Source organism: Dermacentor silvarum, unplaced genomic scaffold (genome assembly GCF_013339745.2).
Source record: "Dermacentor silvarum isolate Dsil-2018 unplaced genomic scaffold, BIME_Dsil_1.4 Seq114, whole genome shotgun sequence".
Lineage (NCBI taxonomy): Eukaryota > Metazoa > Arthropoda > Arachnida > Ixodida > Ixodidae > Dermacentor > Dermacentor silvarum.
This window is the reverse complement of record NW_023605602.1, coordinates 10,642-29,022: the sequence shown is the minus strand read 5'-3', so window position 1 is coordinate 29,022 and position 18,381 is coordinate 10,642. Positions and strand designations below refer to the sequence as shown.

The 18,381-nt window shown below is 47.7% G+C and overlaps 1 protein-coding gene across 5 annotated transcripts; it reads right to left on the bottom strand.

Annotated features, from left to right (window-relative positions):
- Positions 1-3,394: 3,394 nt before the first annotated feature.
- On the bottom strand, positions 3,395-17,615 carry LOC119434508 (chitin deacetylase 8). Of its 5 annotated transcripts, none has more exons than XM_037701657.2 (8): positions 17,327-17,615; positions 16,001-16,162; positions 15,720-15,881; positions 15,439-15,600; positions 13,558-13,867; positions 11,198-11,383; positions 6,036-6,287; positions 3,395-4,494 (listed from the first exon to the last, which is right to left on the bottom strand). In XM_037701657.2, the coding sequence occupies exons 1-8, from the start codon at positions 17,469-17,471 to the stop codon at positions 4,128-4,130; spliced, it is 1,746 nt and encodes a 581-aa protein (XP_037557585.2). In that variant the 5' UTR covers positions 17,472-17,615; the 3' UTR covers positions 3,395-4,127. The 5 variants fall into 5 exon arrangements, with proteins under 5 accessions (XP_037557585.2, XP_049515464.1, XP_049515466.1 ...); XM_049659507.1 differs by having other exon boundaries at positions 13,558-13,874; positions 15,440-15,600; XM_049659509.1 differs by lacking the exon at positions 16,001-16,162 and having other exon boundaries at positions 3,396-4,494; positions 13,558-13,874; positions 15,440-15,600; positions 17,327-17,613.
- Between the last annotated feature and the right edge of the window lie 766 nt (positions 17,616-18,381).

Here is an 18,381-nt window from a genome sequence, read left to right as displayed (position 1 = left end):
GACAGGACACAACACATAAGCGTTACCATCACAAGCATGAGTCCAGGCCCGTGTCGCCTAAGAAACGTGAAAGAGCACACATTGCCTCTATCGTCTGCCAACTATCCTGCCATGAGCCTAGCAGGAGGTCCTTAGACAGTGGTCTATTGTCAAAATGCCTCAGGGTAAATGTCAGTGTCAATTTTTCGCGTGCATACACAGGGCTCGCCACGAGCACATGGTCTATAGTCTCAACAACAACACACGCTGAACAGTCCGGGGAGTCTGCTAGTCGAATTATGTGCAAGTACTTGCACGTGAAAGCGACGCTTAATCGTAGTCTGTGTATCAGGCTGTTACGAGGGTGCAGAATTGAGGGCGTAGAAGCAGAACACTCATCCTTTTTCACCATTACAAGTTTCACATTGTGCTTCATGCATCATGCCCAGTTCCTTGGAACCGTCTAATCATATTTGAAATCTCGAAATTAGCCGGCTATATTTAATCTATTGGCCAGGTGTGTGTGGGGGGAGGAAGGGGTTCGAATAAAGTATTTAGGCAAGCCAAAAATGGCGTGCCTTACAGCATAAAATAGTTGGGTTATCAAATACCGGAACTATTGAATCTATATGTCCAGAGGCTTTCGAATTGCATTATGAAATCGCCACTTATCCTTGATGTGCTTTTGAAAACGACCTTGAGGAATGTCGTCAGTTGAGCGAGTTGGTGTCCAATCATTTTGACATCGGTTGCCCTATGCGATGTCTTTCTGCTTTCTTGTGTTGTGTTTTAATGCAAATGCATGATATGCCCCAGGAAGCGGAAAAAAATACCGCGTTAACATCCGATGGTACCAAAACCCACGTGACCAAGTGATGACGTCACGTGCCCGGCACTGGACCTGCTGCGGCCCGCACTGCGAAATCCCACGGTGAGCAGCCGCGCCATCGGTCGGACACCTTGGTCCACACCAATAAAACCGACCTATACTCCTAAATTTAATTAGAATTGGAATTGAATTGGAACAGGTTAAATCTGACGCCTTCTGCATAATAGTTAAGTCGTATTTTGGGACATAAAGGTATGAGACGTTACGTTGACTTACGTGACACATACCTATCTTTTTATTTAAAATGTGACGGACTACTTTTCGGTTGCAAACGCGAGCAGTATAATAGAAACTTTATTTGACCGGAAAACATTTTAAAGGGATACGGACACAAAATCTGAAAATTTTACGAAAATGCTGAAAATGAATCCTCAGTGTGTGATTAATTACACCGAAAAGAAGTCATTTTGCTCATTTTTGAGGCGATTGCTTTATTTTTGGCGTTTTTGTGAGCGCGCGCCGCGTCGCCCGACCCGCGGGAGTTGGAAGGCGTGACGTCACGACACCCTGGTCGGATAGCCAGCCGGCCGGCCGCGGTCATTCGAAGCGCGCCGACGCCGCCATCGCGAGCATGGATTCGAGTTCTGGTGCGTCTACCAGCGATGAGTACACGTCTGAAGACGAGGACCATTCCAACTTGGCAAGAAATATTAGCGCTTACGATTACGAGACTTCCGCGTCAAGCGACGAAGAAGAGCAGGCGGCCGTGGAAGTGCCGGTCAGGTTTTCGCGGACCGTAGCGCGAAGATTTCGCTCTGCACCAGACACTTATGCAAGAATTATTGGTAATTTCCTGGTGTAAATTTTCGGCAGTGGCGTAATCGTGTTGCTGCCGAAGATTTACACCAGCAGCGAAGTAGAATACACTTGGTTACTGCAATATTAGCTGTTTTTGTCTGTTTGAGCTCTGCGCCACCACGTGGCAGCACCATACAGGCCGCTCACGTTTACGGTTCCGCCCGAACGCCGCAACGCCCGCATTTACCCGATTACCGGACAAGCTAAAGCTCTCTAATAGGCGGGTATCCAAAGGCTTGCATCTTCATTTTGCGTATTAATCTCACTCTTGCGACCAGTGTTGCCAACTAGAAATAAAGAACCACCCCGATAGTCGAGTACTCAAAAAACTCTAAAGCTCGCGATACGAACACCCACCTAAGCACTTTTAACCAGTTGTGAATGCAAAAGCATTAATTTGAGTTTTGCGCTGCGAGTAATGTTTGCGTTATGATAGTTCCGCCCGCTGTGTATTGGGGGAGTTGACGGCGATGGTGGATTTCGCTGCCTGCGTCTTCGTTCGTTTTGCTGCATTCTTCCGCTCCCTTACTTCGTCTGCCGTGTACTGGCGTGGGCGGCCACGTTTCGCTACAGATGAGGTTGCGGCCGCCGATGGTGTCGGTGCTTCAGACTCCATATAATGGTGCGTGCTGCCCGAACCAGCAAGCGCGAGCCAGCGGTCATGAGCGCGCGGGACCCGCTGATGACGTGGCGTCGCAGCCAATGGGAAGTTAGGCGCCGTTTTTTTCGCTGCTACAGACGACGCCGTTTTTTTTTCTCTCAATGGGCCATTTGACGTTTTCGCATCGAAATATGCTTCTGTGAAATATAATCACTGGCCGGAAAACAGGTTGAACTGCCGGGCGTTGATTAAAATTACCGAAAAACCTCCTCTGTTTGATCTGGTATGGTGATGCCTCGCTTGTGTGCATTTGTTTGCTGGTATGACTGGTTCTAATGGTAGGATCTGGTAGGCCTCCGTTGTGCCGATTTTGCGAACAACGTAATCGGGCAGCGTGTAACTGAAGCAGCGTTTATCGTTTCTTTGGAGACCAGTCCGAAGAGTGAGGATATGACACTTGCAATCCCAGTGGCCGTTCGGTTTCCCGAGATTTATTTACATTCGGTTGGCTGTAAGCAGGCTCAACTTGCGTGTTGAACCAAAGCAGCACCAGTACTGATAAATCGAAATCGGCTAACTCTCCGAAGGGGTTTCTGTCAGAGGTGTTCCTTCATTTGGTCACCTCGTCCCAGAAGGAAACTGTGTCTTCCATCAGCTATGTGCCTCGAAGCGCTAGTTGCTGTAACCATTCCTTCCTGAATCTTTGGATGTATATCGGGAGCCATTTCGGGAGGCAAAATCCCCTAAATCGCGTCTGCGAAATAGGCGAAGAGTGAAACTGCTACGAACTGCCGAAACTGTCAGAGCTATAGTTCAGAGGAGGCATGGAGAGGAGGCATGAAGGAAGAAATGCGAAGCACGCTGTTTGTGAATGATAATTCCTTCTTACTTCAAAAGCAGCATGGATAAGCTCCATATTTGCCACGTGAAGCGCAAATTGTTGTCAAGAGAATTTGGATTTTTGTACAGCCCTCCCCCCCACCCCCCCCCCCCCAAAAAAAAAGCCAACGGTACAGAAAACCGCTAAAAAAATTGTCACTCGCCAGAGAACAAATTTTCCCGCTAGGCAATGTAAAAAACACACAAAAAACAAACGCTAAATTTAGCGGGAGAGCCACTAAATTGACAACATTGCAGGGCAGGTGCGAGGGTTTTTATATAGGATAAATCATAGTGTTCGGCATCGAGAAACTATCACAGCGTCATTTAAAACGTTCACCAGGATACGTTCGGTATATTTTGAAGTCGTTACGATATGAACACAGCAAAGAGCTCCCCAAAGAAGCTGCAGAAGAAAGGGCAGTGAGAACTTTGAGTAACAATGTTTTAATTGAAACAGCTTCTCCATTAGCCCCGATGAATATCTAAATGAAAGTACGCTGACCTTCGTCGTGTAGGAATCGAAACAAAGGATTCTAGAAGATATTGTCCCTGAGTTAGCGCCCGTAGAACAGTTCCAAATAAACTTCTTGGGCAAGTTGGTGCTTATAGAGTTGCTATAGGTGTACTTGATTTTGGCGCGAAGTACATTTCGTGAAAAGCGGGCAGAAGAAAGAAAACAGTGAAGCGCCAACGCTGTCTTCTTTGTCAACACTGAACGCCAGTGGTGGCGCTTCACTGTCTTCTTTTTTCTCTCCCCTTTTCACGAAATGTATTTCGCGCCACATTCAAGTATACCTTGTAGAACTGTTAGTTTGTTGAGTCGGCAGGTTCGCATATCTCGGAATTTTCTCTCGAGTAGTCCGCGTTCTCGGGCAGAAGCCATAACAACAGGTGGTTAACGTCCGTTTGTAGACGGTGGAATGTCCCCGTACGGTGTTCACTTCAGGTGTTGGACCCCAGGTCCACGTGGTGCATTCACTAGTTGCCCAAGGGATTTCCGACCCACGGATAGTTCTTGGGGCACCGAGAACAGCTCATCATGTAGCGGTCGCCACCCAGTGACGTATTCTTGTAGGCACACGTCCTTGCCTGGGGACAACTAGTGTTCCGCGCAACGGGACTGCGATCAGGACACGCGTGCTGAACGTAGGCTCCCAGCGGCTTCGGGTCCTGCATGAAGCGTAGCACTTCGGAGATGGTCACGAGGTAGACGTCGTCCTTCTGTAGTAGCCAGTCGATGAACTGTAGGTAGCCCTGCTTGCGACGGGGCTCGCGCAGGTAAGCCTCGTGAAGGAACAAAGGGAAGGGTGCTCGGTTGGTCGTGTAGAAGTCTTCGAAGTTGGACCTGCGTGGATACAAGTGAGCGTACGTACTGTATACAACCATCCAGTTCTCCTAGTCATGTAAAATATCGTACTAAACATAGTAAGATGTAGAGGCCGAGATATGGATGGAGTGAAAAACACCCCGTGGTCGTGACAGGTATAAAACAGAGTGATATGCCTAATATACTCCTTTTTCTTTATTGCGCAGGAGTTGCCACACGCCGTTATTATACTTAAAGGGACACGTAAGGCAAATATAAGTCTGACTAGATTGACAGACTAAGCTTTTGTAATAACGAATGCGTCATTCGTAGTGAGAACAGAGCTTCTGTAAGCGCGAAGATGGAAAGTCAGAGTGGCGCCACCTAGTTGTAGTGGACTATCTTTTCAAGTGACGTCGGCAATGGCTGATTCGCAGGGTGTGAAACAGAGGGAGGTCACAGGGGGATTACGTCAACATGTTCGTTTTGGCGCGGGCGGTTCAAATTAAGCAGCAGAGCGGGACCTTAGGTGGCAGTTTTCCACGCAACAAAAATGATGTAATGGCACACAGTAAGCGATATATATGGTAGATTTCTAGACAAATAATCTATTGCTCTAGATCGACTTGATATTTTCCTTTTGTATCCCATTAGATAAATGCGCAGGCCTTCTTCGTGAAGAAACTGCATCTCTTCGAGGTTTGTAGCAGCAGAAAATTGTGGAACACAGAGGCAAAAAGAAACGAACAGACGTGGACCTAGCGGCATCGTCAAGTGATTTCTTTATTGAAATTCCCGCCTTTTTTATGCCTTCGCCAAATTTCGTCCTTTTTACCTTCCTGGACTTCTCTCAAAAAAGCTACTTCTTTTCTTGTCAAGGCCACTGACGGTGTTCTTACACATTGCACTCCTGTTCGTCTATATACATGTATTGACATGCGAAATTTGTTGGTGCAAAGAGACGCTTGCGCGTGTTCTTTGTGTATATGTTCTCGGTTCAGTACGCGAAGAACACCATCTGCACCGCGTGCGGAATACTCGACAACTAACTTTTTGAAGAAACAACAATCCTTGGACTCCGGTCCCGGCCGACGTCAACCTAAGCTGCTTTAAAAACGCTGTTTAGTGTTTCTCCTTTAAGCATCGAGACTGTACGAGAGACTAATTGTTGTGAAGTGCCTTCTTCGGGTGCTTGTGTTGACAGATTATTTTCTGTTTTCTCATCTTTATCCCCTTCCCTCAGCGTACAGTAAGATAGCCAAACGAATCCTGGGGAGGTATTCTGTAAGAGCCCACCTAGTGGACAAGTCCATTTCGTCTGCTGTTGAAGTTCTGATTGGCTGGGCTGGGGTGCGCTTCAGCAGGAGCCAGGTGCCACAGCCAATCAGCACGTCAGCAGCAGACGGAATGGACATGTCCACTAGGTGGGCTCTTTATAGAATATCGCCTCTGGTTAAGCCTCTCCCTCTTACGTGCAATTATTGTTTTATTCCCATTACCTTCTCGTGATCCGTGTCATTGATCCATTCATTCACCCACCAACCATCATGCTTACTCGCCTTATCCACTTTATCACCCACCTGAGGTACTCGAAGGTGTCGTTGGCCGTGATTGGCTGCGGCAGGCACGCGTCTGCCATTGCGCACGGGACTTCCTCGCCCTTGTACTCGCGGAAGAGCACATTCATGGGCATAACCCAGAGTCCCGGGTAGGTGCGCTCTGGACACGGGTACACCATGCAGCTGTGTCGGAAACCGAAGTCCATGGTGTACGGGTAGACGGGGTTCTCGGAGCCACGTCTGACGCGCTGGTGCACCAGGGTGCAGTCGTACCTGCGGGCATAATGACAGTTTAGATATGCCGCAAAAAAAAGAGAGAGTGTGTACTGCATACGGGCTCCACAGGAAGTAGGCTTGGTTTATACGATTGCTATATTGAAAGCACATCTTTTTTACAACTATGTTGAACGGATCAAGCGAAATGGCGTAATGATTGAGGTGTAAAAATTTTTTGTAGCGAGAGCTGCATTGGCCGCATTCTCGCCGTTTCGCTGTGGTCGGTGGACGCACCGCGAGCTGCGTCGTTGCCTAGCAACCGCCGCAGCTGGCAGCGTAGGGTGCCTCGATGCCCAGCGCCGCCGTCCAGGGTGGAGACAACCCCGCTGGCGCCGCCATATTGTGTCACACGAGCTGAGACTCAGCTACGCTTGCGTTCATAAAGTGTTACTCGCGGCGCGCTTCCAAGTGCTTTGCCATGATGAGGATTTTTTTATCGGTGTCCCATCTGCATATCTTTATAACCAATAGCCGTTAACTCGTCGAAGGTCGAAGACGTAAATGTATGGCGCCGGGAACATGCCCCAAGTTGCCTAATTCCATCACATTTAATATGCCGTGTGTATGTTTAAAATACGCACTATTTTTTTATTTTTTTTGCGCTTCGATGCTTGGTATATAAGGTTTGCGACCCCCTGTGTGTGGAAGTTTTTCTTTTTCGCTGTTGTATTTTGGTTTACACGTCACGCCTCCTTTACCGTAGCCAGCCACTCGCGCACGGCGGTTAGTTTCCCTTGCGTTGCGCGTGCTCTTCGCGTTCGTTGCAATTATTTGACGATATCTACGCGCAATTTTTGCTTTTTTTTTGCCCATAAAACTGTGTGCTGACAGGATTAAGCTGGTGTAAAAATAACTGCGATGTGAAAATAAGGTTTAGTTAGTGCTGTAGAGAAAAATGTAACGTAACTTGTCTGTGTCAATCTTGCGTAGTACACACAAGAAATCAAACGATGCACAAAATACATTTACTTATAATGTCTAGTACAATCAATCATGAAAGAGATATGTACATGAAAAATTATATGTACTGTGTGGCGCCTGAAGGTTATGTTGAAAGACGAGATAAAAAAAATTAATTCGCAAGGTAGGCTCGACACACAATTCGGGATAGAGAGAGTTTTTTTTTATTTATTCATTACATGGGGGGGGGGGTTCAAGTGAGTACATCAACCTTATTACACACAATATAAATCGAAAACAAGAATGCAAACAAGAAAACGCAACCGCGGGTAATATTAATCAAGATATCCAGCCAGAATACATACATCAGCTACCATCGAATACGTCGCATCAGCCAAACACATCGATAGCGAGTACAGAACATTTCATAAATAACCATTAGAACACTGATAACTACATTGCAAAAATAAACAACACTGTACACATATCACGTACAAAAACCGTAAATGAAACTAAGACAGTCAAATACAGATTAGCAATGTTTTTCACTTCGAAAATATAGTCCATGATGATGTAGGGCTGTTGACTTTAACAGACGGCGCCCATCCTGTCGATTTCCCTCGTACTGGTCCTCTTCAAAGTGTTTCTAAGTACAGGTAAAACAACAAAAGTGATTATTGATATGAAAAGTTGCCTTGTAAATACAGAGAACCCATTACAGTGCTTAAAAATAAATTTTAGCAGAAGCAATGCTGTATTACCTCGCTTCACAGGTTTCGAAGAAATGCACAGGCTACAACAGACACCATGCCAGAAAGCGCCGAAACATTTTGGTCCCATGATGCCCCTTAACTGTACTACACCTGTGCATACCGTGCACAGGCATTTAAAGACCGTCACAGTACCCACTACGATCGGGAATGAGCACGAATGACCATCGGCTTACGATCACCACGCTACAAATATGTACAAGTCTAAAAAATCAGCTATGTAACGTAACACCCTGAGGTCCGCAAGATATCTCCTGAGAAATCAGAGAAAATCACAATGTTTCGCTTACCACGTACAAAACAGCCGCTCTCCCCAGACGAAGCACTGCGTTCTTTAGTCCCAAATAACCAGTACCGAAAAAAAGAAAAGAAACAAGAGACACACACGATGTGTGCTTCCCGTGAAAAAGGAAAATAGGTGGCTTACGTGACGATTCGTAGCTAATGTAAGATTATTTCGCGGCAAAGCATCTTCGTACAGACTGCATCTTCGTACAGAATAAGGGTACAGACTGCGCCCATCAAAACGAAAAAAGCCTATGCGACGCGCGCGCGCAAGCCATACGCTACTCAGACAGCATCGGTGCAGTGCTTACTTAGTTCGTGAGCGAACGTAGGTACGTGAGCGAGGATCAGAGAATACTTTCTTATTTAAATGAAAAACACGGTGCGGTAGTCTAAACATTCTTGACACTTACCTCGCAAATGCAGGAGTTATCCGTTGCCTTCCAGTGATCGCGCTTTACTTGGGCTTCCCATCTCTTCCGTCGCTCTGGGTCCCGGGGAAGCGAAAACAACGCAGTCCTTTACGCGTCGATCCGGCGCACTTGGGAACACAACAGCCCGTCATGTCGACACGATGCACTTGATAGCTTGTCAGTCATGCGGCTGAACACTGTCTAGCAAGTAGAAGCGTCCGCGAAGCATCCGCGCGCACTGTGCCTCGAACTCAGCACCGGCACCAAGCAATCGCAACGGCTCGCTGTGACACAATATGGCGTCGCAGCGAGAAAGCGGCGGCGCGGGGGCGGTCAAAGGTTGGCACCACCCTGAACGGCGGCGCTGGCATCGAGGCACCCTATGGCAGCGCCGCTCGTCGCGCCATCTGGCATGACGTCAGAGGAGGAGCCGGTGAAACCGCGAACTGAGCCGTTGCCTAGCAACCGCCGGCGTTGCATCGCCGGAGGAGCCGGCGTTGCATCGTATATATTGAAGGGGCGGCTCGGTGGGATTCGTCGGCAGATATGGAAAGTGAGTCGGAGAGACTGAAAGAAGCCAGGCTTCGTCGTCGGAACGAATCCAAGAGGAGGCAGCGAGCCGAGGAGACGGAGGAAGAACGAGCCGCACGCCTCGAAAAGCGTCTTAAGTACGAAGCGGCCAGGCGAGTGCATTCAGATGAGGATGGTTAGTCGTCTAGTTCGGCATCTCGTGCCAGGGCCGCGGATCAACGACGGTATGAAACACCAAGCTAAACAATAACCTTAACCGTACCTCTCGCTACGGACACCCAGGCATAACTGAGTTAACCGACAGCCAATTTTTTTACGAGGGTGTTATGCTATCAGCAAGAGTGCTTCACATACTTTACACCATTTTCTTTGTGGGGTTGCTGAACGGGCGTAAAGGTTAAAGGCGTGTAACAGTCTGTACTAAGAGTGTAATGCTGTATATATAGGTGCAAGCTGCCTAACTGTACACATTTTATTGCAATATCAGCTGCAGTTATAATGCGGACGCTCGAGGCGCGTTCGCACCGTCGGCATAGCCGCCGCCGTTGTCGAGTGTTCCCGCATGATGGCGCACGCGCGGCATCTTCATATCTTAAACCTTATGTGGACGCGAAGAAGTGATTCCTTTATCATGACGATATTTCATGAAGTTATAGAAGTAGTTTAGAGCGCAGAAAATTTGTGAGTCCCCACGGAAGCAGAGTGCTATAACAACACGCTACGAAAGCGCTATATGTAGCTGTGCACGAGGGAAGAATGCGGGAAACCGGCCCCTGACGCACGCGCCAGACGTCTCGAAGTGCGACTTTGGCACGAGAGAATTGAGCATGCCCGCGATCGCGGCTCTTACAGTCTGAGCACCGGGCTGCTGTGCTCGAAGACAGAGGAGGTGGTGATCCCATCGTCGGTGATCCCAGCATTTCAGGCTGACTTCATCCACTTTGGAGCTATATGACAGAAGAATCGAGGCAGGTATAGAGCGTACGCGAACGCGTCACGATGTGCACAAAAAAAAAAAAAAAGCGAACTGGTAGGAGTTGCAAGGCATAGAAACGCCGCTTTGATAAAAGAGAGTGTGAAGGTATAGCTCGTGATGCACGCGCGTGTGATGCTGTCGAGTCGTCACAATAATCACATTATAAGTATGATATCACATATAGCGTTAGCGGTGCTATGTTCCGGCCTAGTTTCTTTCTTTCTTTCCTTTTTTTTTGTTACGTCGTGGTAGAATATGAATGCCGCTGCGTTTCCATTTAGTATACGCTATAACGGGAATATATTCGCTGTTACTGGAGGAAGAAAGTCGAACTTTCTTTCGATATTGAATTCTGTTCGGGAACATCAGCCCCGCTATGCAGCAATGTGACGTCAGGAGTTTCGAAGTAATTTCCACTATTTGCGTCGTTTTGGTGCAGAAAAATGTCGAAACGTGCTATAAGGTTGGTTCTCCGCTGCCTTGGGACGCGATACGAGCAGCCAGCAGCAGACGACTGAACATGCCGGAGCGAGTACCAAAGCGCCACGATGTTCTGCTCCCACGTGACCACCTTATATATGCTTTATGATGTTATGACACGCACACTTACTGGAAAACGAAACAGTACTGGTTCCTAAAAAATAAAAATGCGTTATAGTAAATTATTGTGGGCGCTGCGAGGCTTGCTAGTATTTTGTTCTCTTCGATTTTGAGGTAGAGGACCTTCATTGAACACGTAAAAGTGAAAACTAAGAAATGTAACGTCAGCACTGCTTCAATTTTCTCTGTTTATTTAGTGCACCCTTTCTATTTGTCAGAGAGACAGAGAGAGAAGGGAAAAAGGCAAGGCAGGGAGGTTAACCAGACTTAGTCCAGTTTGCTACCCTACACGTGAGGAGGGGGGGGGGGCGGGGAGTGAAAGAAAGAGAGAGCTAAGCTATATAGGTGCAGCGTATCTACAGTCTGGCACACAAGTCTATTTGTCAGAATAAGATATATCCACTTTGCCGTTTAACAAGAAGCTTTTCTTACCGGAAATGCTGCGCTTGCATGCGGAAGAGCTGGTCTCCTCCGGTGTAGAGGAATGGCCCCCTGACACCGGTCACGTGGGACGCTGGCACGTTCGCGAACGTCTGCATCATTATCTTCTGATCCAGCAGCTCACGTTCCCACTGGGTGCTGTTGATTGTGTGCCAGTAGTTCCAGTCGGTTCGGTGACTGCGCGATGACACGAAAAAAATGTGCGCAGACTGAGGGAGAGCTTGCAGAAAAAGTTACGCATACTCAACACACTGACTGTGGAAGTCGGCGTTCTGCTAAGCAATGCGGATCGAACGCGCTTTTCCCAGGCTAGCAGGCCCACAATTAAGTGACTATACTGTCTCATGCCGAGGAACTCCTCTGAATGTCTCGTTGGGCACTGTATACTATAGGCCATGACCCGCGAATTCTAGCATTTAGGTCGTAATTGACAAAAATCGCAATGCATTCAGAAAACGAAACTATCAAATTTAAAACTCTGAAACCAAGGACTGAGACATGATATCACAATTCTGTAAATTGAGAGTACATCTAAACCGGACAAAGAGGCCACTAATTTGTGAGTATAACTTTCGCAAAATCCTTATAGACAATGTAACTAATTCACGTAAAATATAAATTGACGTATCAAATTTGTCCGCTTTGGATGCTCTAAAGGATGCAGTTGACAGAACTGCGATATCTGTTATAGGTGGAAGGCTACAAATGTGTAAACTTCGTACTTCTATTTTTTCCAAACATACCCATTTTTTAAACTTCCACTAAACAATTTAAGGCCCTAAATCGAAATTCCACTTCCAACAGTCACTAGAATTTAACTTTCTCTCTCAATAAATGCAACAAATTTCATTAAACTCCACCCAGTGGTTATCTCAGAAAAGCGTTTCCGCGTTTTGCATCAATTTGGATAAGCAGCATTGGAGTGAGGCCTGATGTTGGTCCAGCATCGTAGTTTAGCACAGATAAATCGGGAATTAGGACCTTTAATGAAGAGACGAGTAATTACGTGGTGTCAATTCAATCGGAAGTCGCAGCCATTGTCAAGCAATAAAAATACCTGCGTGTATACATAAACGAAGGAAAGCCGTACTAAAGCGCCCACCAAGATAAAAAAAAATGAAAGGGAAGCGGAATGCGGCAACAATGAAATATAAAGCACTTTGGGGCTATAAGTATGAGGTGATGCGTGGAATCTCGAAAGGAGTAATGGTTCCAGCGCTAACGTTCGCAAATGCCATTCTGTGCTTAAAATCGGATATCTTGTCGGGGTTGGAAGTTAAACCAAGTATCGGTATAGGACTATAGGCTGGTTGGCTTTGGGGGCCCACGGTAAAACCACAAATGAGGCAGTGCAGGGTGACAGGTGTTGGGCCTTTTTTGAAGTAAGAGAAGTGCAGAGCAAAATTAATTTTGAACATAGACTCGGGAACATGGATGATAATAAATGCATGGCTAATGTGCACAAGTACTTACCTAAAAAGCGTGGACACAAAATGGAGGAAGAGGCCAACAAAGTCGCCAGCCAAGTACAGGATGTGTATATAGACGACCAGGTGTCATCAGAAAGAAAGTGAGAGAAACAGACAGTGAATCGGATGGAAAGAATGGAAACAAGAAAGACCACGCAGAATTACGAGAATGGGAAGTAAGAAATTAGAAGGGATAATCTGTACGATAACACAAAGGGCAGTGTCTTTCTATTTGAGGCTGGGGCTGGTTGCCTAAGGACAAAAACATACCGGAACAAACATTCGCAACAAGTTGAGGCATTTGTACGCTGCAGCAAAAATCCGGGGACCACTCAGCACATCCTTATGGAATGCGAAGGGATTCACCCAACGAGAACCGTAGGCAGCGCCACTTTCGAGAAGCGCTTGGATTTAAAGTGGACGGAATTAAGCATCAAGGCGGTCAGCAGTCGAGATAAGCAAGAGACTTTGGAAGAAAAGCAGAGAAGGAGACCGATAGAACGAGAGCCATTGCAAGTGTAGGCAATGGTATAGTATAGTGATAGAGCTTTTAGATGCTAAAGTTAAGATCGAGATCAGATAGGCAGAAGACTATATAGCGATAGGTGTAGTAAAACCCGATTAAGCCAAGCCGGCTATGGGACGTACTATTTGTCCCCGCGCCGTTTCGAAGGGGATGCCAATAAACTTCATCATCGTTATGAATTTGGACACCACCTTTGTTATGCAGCATCGAGGTGATGCCTACCGAGAGAGCGCGCATAGGTGTCTCGGGGATTGGAACAGAAACGCAGTAGACAGAAACGCAGTAGCCCCTCCCGTGCCGCGTCGTTCGACGACTGTGAAGTATACACATATTATGATCTCTGGCCGCCCACTCACCTGATCGAGTGCACGGCGATCTCGTTGCCCCAAGAGTGCAGCGCGTTGACGGCCGCGTAGTCGGTGTACTCGTGCGACACGAAGAACGTGGCCGCGACGCCGCAGCCGTTCGCCTTGTTCTTCCTGGCGGAACCCTCGAGCAGCTCGCGGTAGAAGGCCATGTTGGCCACCGTCACGGCGTCGTCGAACGTCAGCGTCACGAACTGCGGCATCTGGTTGGGTCGCAAGCCGGCCGGCGGCTTGTCGGAGGCGCATGTGCAGTGCGGACGCAAGCAGACGGCGTCGTTGCAGCCGGCGTCCAAGTCCAGCGCTGTGACGTGAAAAACGGCGGAGACACAATTTTAGTAGTTCTTTTAACAGGCTTCATCAGAGAACAAACGGGGATAGCCGATATTCTAGTTGACATTAAGCGGAAAAAATGGAGCTGGGCAGGCCATGTAATGCGTAGGATGCATAACCGGTGGACCATTAGAGTTGCAGAATGGATACCAAGAGAAGGGAAGCGCAGTCGAGGACGGCAGAAAACTAGGTGGGGTGAAGTTAGGAAATATGCAGGCGCAATTTGGAATCAGCTAGCGCAAAACAGTGGTAATTGGAGATCACAGGAAGAGGCCTTCGTCCTGCAGTGGACGTAAATATAGGCTGCTGCTAATGATAATGGCCTGATTATCATCACGCGAAAGACGAACGATCAATTACGATAGGAAATTAGTAGAGAGTTATACGTACGGAGTAGTTTTATCGGCTGCATAAACTGGACACATTCGCTTACTAACTGCACTAACAAGCATGGTGTCAGCGCGCACAAGCAAACATGAATAGATCGCCCTCGATGACCGCAGACAACCACTGTCAAAATGCTGGCGTGAGCAAGCGCACCAGCAGCAGCGATCGAAGGTTCGTGTTGTCTATCGCTTCAACGGAAACTGAGCGGCGAACGCGCAGCGCATACAAAGGTAAGAACCGTGTGGAACGCGGTTCTTCGTAGTACGCGTAGAGTAAAGCCGCAAGCGTTTGATAATATACCAAACAACCACGCTAACGAGCGGCGCTCGCGTCCCACGATGCCTGGCGGCATACATGCTGTTGTATGCGCGCGAGTTTGCTTGCGAGTAAGTACGTAGCCAGTGTTGTTTGGTCTCTCTGGGAGATAGAAAATGCCATCGACTAGTTGTGCCGTGTATGGGTGCCACCACGATTAGTTGTCAGTTTCTTTAAAAGAGAAAGCAGCCAGGGCTTCGTCCAGACCACGGGCTACACCATGAGCGAAGTAGTGCCGCATTTCATTGATGGCTGGCAAATTTAACAAAAAAACCTTGCGGTACACTTGGGCGACACTTAAAAACATCACGCTGCCTACGAGCTCTTCTTGCAGCGTCGGCCATCACTTGCTGGTAGTGGCAGCACGTGCCTGACTTCACGTACTCGTTCAAGGCGCGGTGACACAGAGTCGATACGAGACCGACAAGACGCTGACGACAACGATTGGCCGACTGTACACCAATAAATTATAATTTTGTCCTTCAAGTCTCTATATTTGAAATAAGAGACAGCCCTCGCTCGACACGGGGGCGTTCTCGCACACATTCGTCATTTGTACAGTCGGCCACACACAGTTTACGAAACGCGGAGACATGCGAAGGTGAATTACCGTGACGGCCGGTCACATAGACTCGAATTATAAGCTTCCATCTGTAGCAGTTCTTGCTGCCTTAAAAGAGAGCCCAATTTCACATTTCCCCTGGGACAAGTGTCCCGTAAACTTTTATCTCGTAAACGTAAGGAGCTTCCGAGGTTGCAAGGAGGCTCCGCAAACGTACGGAGCCTCCGCTGCCAGTAATTGCAACTAACAAAGCCGGTGGAAAACCTGAGAGTCAATACCTGCTGTGGCATTACTGACTGCGCTCGTGCTCGACGCGCTGGCAGTGGTCAGAGGTGCCCTTGCTGTGCTGCCTTGCGTGGAAACGGCTCTTGGAGTGGTTTCAGTAGTTACGGACTTCGTCGAAGAAACTGCAGCTGTCGAAGCCGTTTTGGTAACTGTACCTGGGAAAATTGGAAGGAATCGTATTAGATAGGGATGTGCGAATATTTGAAGCTTTCGAATAAGGAATAGAATTGTAATTGCAACTAACAAAGCCGGTGGAAAACCTGAAAGTCAATACCTGCTGTGGCATTACTGACTGCACTCGTAGTCGACGCGCTGGCAGTGGTCAGAGGGGCCCTTGCTGTGCTGCCTTGCGTGGAAACCGCTCCTCGAGTAGCGTCAGTGGCTACGGATGTCCTCGAAGGAACTGCAGCTGTCGCAGCCGTTTTGGTAACTGTACCTGGAAAAATTGGAATGAATCGTATTAGATAGGAATGGGCGAATATTTGAAGCTTTCGAATAAGGAATAGAATGGTAATTGCAACTAACAAAGCCGATGGAAAACCTGACAGTCAATACCTGCTGTGGCATTACTGACTGCGCTCGTGTTCGACGCGCTGGCAGTGGTCAGAGGGGCCCTTGCTGTGCTGCCTTGCGTGGAAACCGCTCCTCGAGTAGTTTCAGTGGTTACAGACGTCCTCGAAGAAACTGCAGCTGTCGAAGCCGTTTTGGTAACTGTACCTGGGAAAATTGGAAGGAATCGTATTAGATAGGGATGTTCGAATATTTGAAGCTTTCGAATAAGGAATAGGATAGTGTCCTATTCGGCAGAACACGATGCTGGGCCTAGTTGGTTCATGCTTGAAACGTGGTTCTGGCGCATATTGGCTGGTGCGGACAATCTGTCTCGTGCGGCGCGTTGCAAAGGTAGCGAAGTGTGGCGCGACTGCCTTGCTTATTGGTTGATTGCGAGAGGCAGCGCGTGGGTTACGCGTGGGCGCGATCGATTCATAACAGCCGCCGCAGAGAGACCTCTGCTCATGCAGCGCTTTTTTTCCCATATATGGTATCGTTGGCGGTGAACAGACGACGCCCGCTACTCTGGCACCATCTCGTAGCCATCATCGCCGCAGAGCCCGTCTTGCGCGGCACTGCGCTTTCCGCCTCACGCTTTCGCCATACCCTCCTCCTCCTCCGCTTTCCACCTCATGGTACCACTACACCCTCCTCCTCCGCTTTGCTCCTAGCGCTGTCTTCGCCATCGCTGTCTTTCATACCCCGCTGCGCTCCGACACTGTCTCGAAAATTAAAGTTTATTTCATCATCATCATTTGATTTGATTGGACATCACGCGAAGTGGTCAAAGCGGATAGAATGTAACGCGATAATCGGGCGAATAAAACTATTGTATTCTATTTTATTGCATAAAATTAGCCCTAACTTTCTTGCGTTATACTTCTTCATAATTGTACATTAAAACACGGAAAGGTATAAATTCTATCCCGATCGCTGGGAGCGGATGTCTCATTGAGGTTTGCACTTTCTAGAGAAGTTTTGCCGTAAATCGGAAATTTTATGGGTGGAGTGGGGGGCGCAAGAAGTGAGTGAAATATACACACCTCACCAATTGCCCTTATACATGCTGATTCTCAGGCCTACACTTCGGCGTTATATACCAGTTCGAAGTTCACAGTGACGTGTTGCAAGTCGTCAACACGGCGCCGCTGCTGAACGTCATACGTAAATCGCAGGTTGCTGAGACATTCCCCGTTGATTATTGCACCTAAACCTCGCCAATCTAGAATGTTAAAAGTATTTTTAATTGATGGGTTGAATACTCTGAGATAAGAAGACGGTTGGACAGCTAGCGTGAGGCGACGTATGCGCGGAGCGACAAAGCGTTACCTGACTTCTGGTAGGTTGTCGTCGGTAGGCTGACTTCCGGTAGGACCACGGTTGTGGAACTCGCTGCGTCGGACCCGAGCCATTCACAGGCGGCCAACAAAAGGGCGCACTTAACAAGGAGCTCTTTTCGAATCGCCAGATGCATCGCGTCCGCTCGAAGCCGACAGCTATACAGATCCGACTGTTTCCCCGATCTCTCTTTTAAGCTAGCTCGAAACGATCGGCGCTCGGAATGGAAGCATAATGCTTCGAAATGGGCGTGCAAGAGATCAGAACCCTTGACAATGGCTTTGTCGGAGGCGCGCAGTTTCCTCGTTCCACTGACTCTGTGACGCGCGTACATTGCCCAGCGGCCTGATTGCTTGATAAGGTCGATAGCGAGCACTTTAGTGAGTGTGTATGTAATCGCGTTTTTAGTAGATAAAAGCAGATGATTCAGAAGTGTCGGAGCTCTGCGGGCTCTAGCTTGTATCGGGTTACTAAACATCCGAGCTGCAAGCTTCCGCCACCGGCAGCGACCGCCATATTGGTGTACGGAGTGATGGCTTTTAAGTTTTGCGGAATTTTTAAGACTCGCCTGTGGCAGTAGCATAATTCTAGTGCTTGTAATGTCCGCACAAGGGGCGGACATTACTTGCACGAGAAATTGAAACATATCGTCAACCAGTTGATGAAAATTCACTAATTAACTTCCTAATTAGTTACTTTACGGCATATTGAAATTCACGAATTGTAGCCGGTAAGTTTGCAAGGCATAACCACTTGGAACGAATTTGGAGGATTGCATGGGCTTCTAGATATGCGCCATCAAACTAGCCGCAAAAATGCACTATTGTACCACTTATTATTTTAACATTATTTTATGCAGTGAAGCACAAAAATAACTGGGGCGCCAATGTAATATGTAATTATTACCTCGAAACTGGTGTCATCCTGAAAATTCAGCTGACCGGCTACAATTAATAAATTGCAATATGTGCCATAAGGTAATTAATTAGGAAGATAATTAGTGATTTAAAAATGGTTGAATATGTGTTTCCAATTCTCGTGCAAGT